This window comes from Aplysia californica, unplaced genomic scaffold, assembly GCF_000002075.1.
Source record: "Aplysia californica isolate F4 #8 unplaced genomic scaffold, AplCal3.0 scaffold00789, whole genome shotgun sequence".
Classification (NCBI taxonomy): Eukaryota; Metazoa; Mollusca; class Gastropoda; order Aplysiida; family Aplysiidae; genus Aplysia; species Aplysia californica.
The window spans coordinates 298948-301622 of record NW_004798059.1 but is presented as its reverse complement, the minus strand read 5'-3'; the positions used below and the strand labels follow the sequence as shown (position 1 = coordinate 301622).

Genomic DNA, 2675 nt, shown 5'->3' with positions numbered 1-2675 from the left:
GAGAATCAGAAAAAACAAATAAGTTCTATTGCTCAAAATCGAGAATCAGAAAAAACAATTAAGTTCTATTGCTCAAAATCGTTAATCAGAAAAAACAATTAAGTTCTATTGCTCAAAATCGTTCATCAGAAAAAACAATTAAGTTCTATTGCTCAAAATCGAGAATCAGAAAAAAAAATGGTTATGTTCCATTGCTCAAAATCATTTATCAGAAGAAAAAATGTCAAGTTCGATTGCTCAAAAAGGTTAATCAGAAGAAAAAAGTCAGTTCCACCTAGCTAAACCGTCAAGTCCCATCCAGCAAAACGAGGAATGAGAAAACGGAACAGGCTGCTCTTGCCAAATGCCTCAGCTCACAAGACAACACAGTCTCAGCCACACAAACAAAAACACAAAACACAAAACACAAAACACAATCGTGCAAAAAGGAAAAACTGAAAGAAAAAACACAAAAATCACATCAAATAAAAGTTTTTTTAAACATTTAACAAGCAGAAAAATGTCAAAGAAATCAGTTATTACGAAATGTTTTCACAATGACTAAGCCAAACTCAATCTCTATCAAACATACTCAAACATTACAGGATATGGAAAAAAGTACTTGATGCTTTATCTTTAAATACATATATTCCTGGCTTCATTCAAAATAAAAGAAATGACTAAATAAGCAAAACTTTCAACAAATTATGCAAATTGCAACTTCTAAATGAAATCAAAGAAAAAGAAATGAACAAAGAAGCTATTTAGCCACTACCTATTGAGTTAGGAAAGCGAGAGCCTAGATCTTTCACCAGTAAGTCAACTGTTAATTCGCCTCTGTGCGGCCATGCAAGATTAACTGCCCGCCTCTCCGGCTGCCCAATAGCCCAAGCATATACATCTAGAGTGAGAGATGGCCTAAGCGTATACGTCTAGAGCGAGAGAAGATACCGTATTCCACTGAGGTGGGTGTGGCAGCCTTACCCCCGGGGCGTGTCTCTGTGTGAGTGGTGGAGTTAGTAGAAGGGACAGTAACACGCGGGGGGTCGAACCCCGTGCTTCCCGAGCCCCCACTTCCTCTCCCGCTGACCGGTCGTCTGGGGGTGGGCCATGTGGGTCGCTGAGTGGGCCAAGAGGGCCACGTGGGCCGTACAACGGGCCGACGAGTGGGCCTGTAAGTGGGTCGGTGGGTGGGGCGTACGGTGGGCCGCGTGGGCCGGCGAGTGGGCCTGTAAGTGGGCCGGCGAGTGGGGCGCACGGTGGGCCGAGTGGGTCGGCGAGTGGGCCTGTAAGGGGGTCGGCGAGTGGGCCGGTGATCTAGAGAGGGGGTCAATGGACGGCCGGACAAGAACAACAAGAGAGAGAGGACACATCACCCACTGCTCAACAAAGGGGAAATTAGGTCAACAAACAGAAATTAGGTCAACAGACAGAAATTAGGTCAACAGACAGACGGGCCATGAAGCCCCGCCACCACAGGTCACTCACCCGGACACTAAACAGATACAGTTGTAATAATTCACGGGTCTAGAGGAAAACTATTGTGGGAAAAAAACGGTGACACGTCGGCCCAAATGGAGATTTTTCCCGGACTTACTTCCACCAAGGGACACTACTTGGGATAAAACATCAGAGCCGTAACTTTCAAGTTGACAGAGTTACGGCCCCTGGAAACTATTCTATCTCCAACTTGAGAAAAGAGTTTGAGGAAAGCGTTTTATAATTGCAACCAATGGGAGAAAATGGAAAAAAATGAACATAAGCGCGTACGTTAGTTATGTAAGGGAAATAATTAGACCTGCTCGTGGTTCATTCCCTTAGCAGGACATTGGCTATTAAGTTGTTCACCTTCGTAGAAACACTTCCTTGTTGTTTATTATGTCATTTTCATATCCTAACATGTCATGTTAGTATTTCATATTCTTTGCCACCGTTTACTATTAGGCTGGTGTTGTATTATTCTATGTGAGAATGACTGAGACGTGTGAGTGTCAATTATTAATGAAGGCATGTATTCTGTATCATGTAAATAATCTAACATGTTGTGTAGATATTGTTCCTTTGACATATTGATCATGAATGAACTGCTTCATCATGTTCGACCCAGGACGAGACTCCTGAGTTCCTGATTGATGTTCAAGCTTGCCGTTACAAGGTACCTGGTCCAAATACAGTCCGTAACAGTTACAATACTTTTCTTCTCAAATGACTCGGCCAAAAACAAACGAAGCTATTCAAAGAACGCTTTAGAACAGTTTTCCTCACACTTTTGTTCAGAAAAAAAGTATTCTAAGTGACACTTTGTTTGATTTAAGAAGAAAGGAAAAAATTGATAAGAAAACGGTTGACAACATGAGCCTGTGTTTGTGTTTTCTACTCTACAAGTGACTTCTGTACCCTAGAACTGCGTTCTGTTGAAATGAGAAAGTTTTTCCTTCTGGACCCTAGAACTACGTTCTGTTGAAATGAGAAAGTTTTTTTCCTTCTGGATCCTAGAACTGCGTTCTGTTGAAATGACAACGTTTTTTTCCTTCTCCTGTCAAATGTGCAAATGTCACAAGTTTTCCTCCAGACCCGCGACTTAGCCTTGACCTTTTTCCTTGATCACCACCAAGACAATGAGCTCATTCATAATTTGTTACACTGTCTTGTAAGTAGGACAACGGGGTGGGACGTGGGGGGAGGGAGAAGAGGGG

General features: G+C 42.4%; 1 protein-coding gene across 1 annotated transcript in view; it reads right to left on the bottom strand.

The window, feature by feature from the left end:
• The window catches only part of LOC101860130, a gene marked incomplete at its 5' end in the record, with an annotated part of 18186 nt that overhangs the window by 6219 nt on the left and 9292 nt on the right, over positions 1-2675 (bottom strand). Inside the window, 1 exon segment of the mRNA XM_013088691.2 lies at positions 964-1296. Coding sequence (XP_012944145.1) covers positions 964-1296 — 333 coding nt within the window.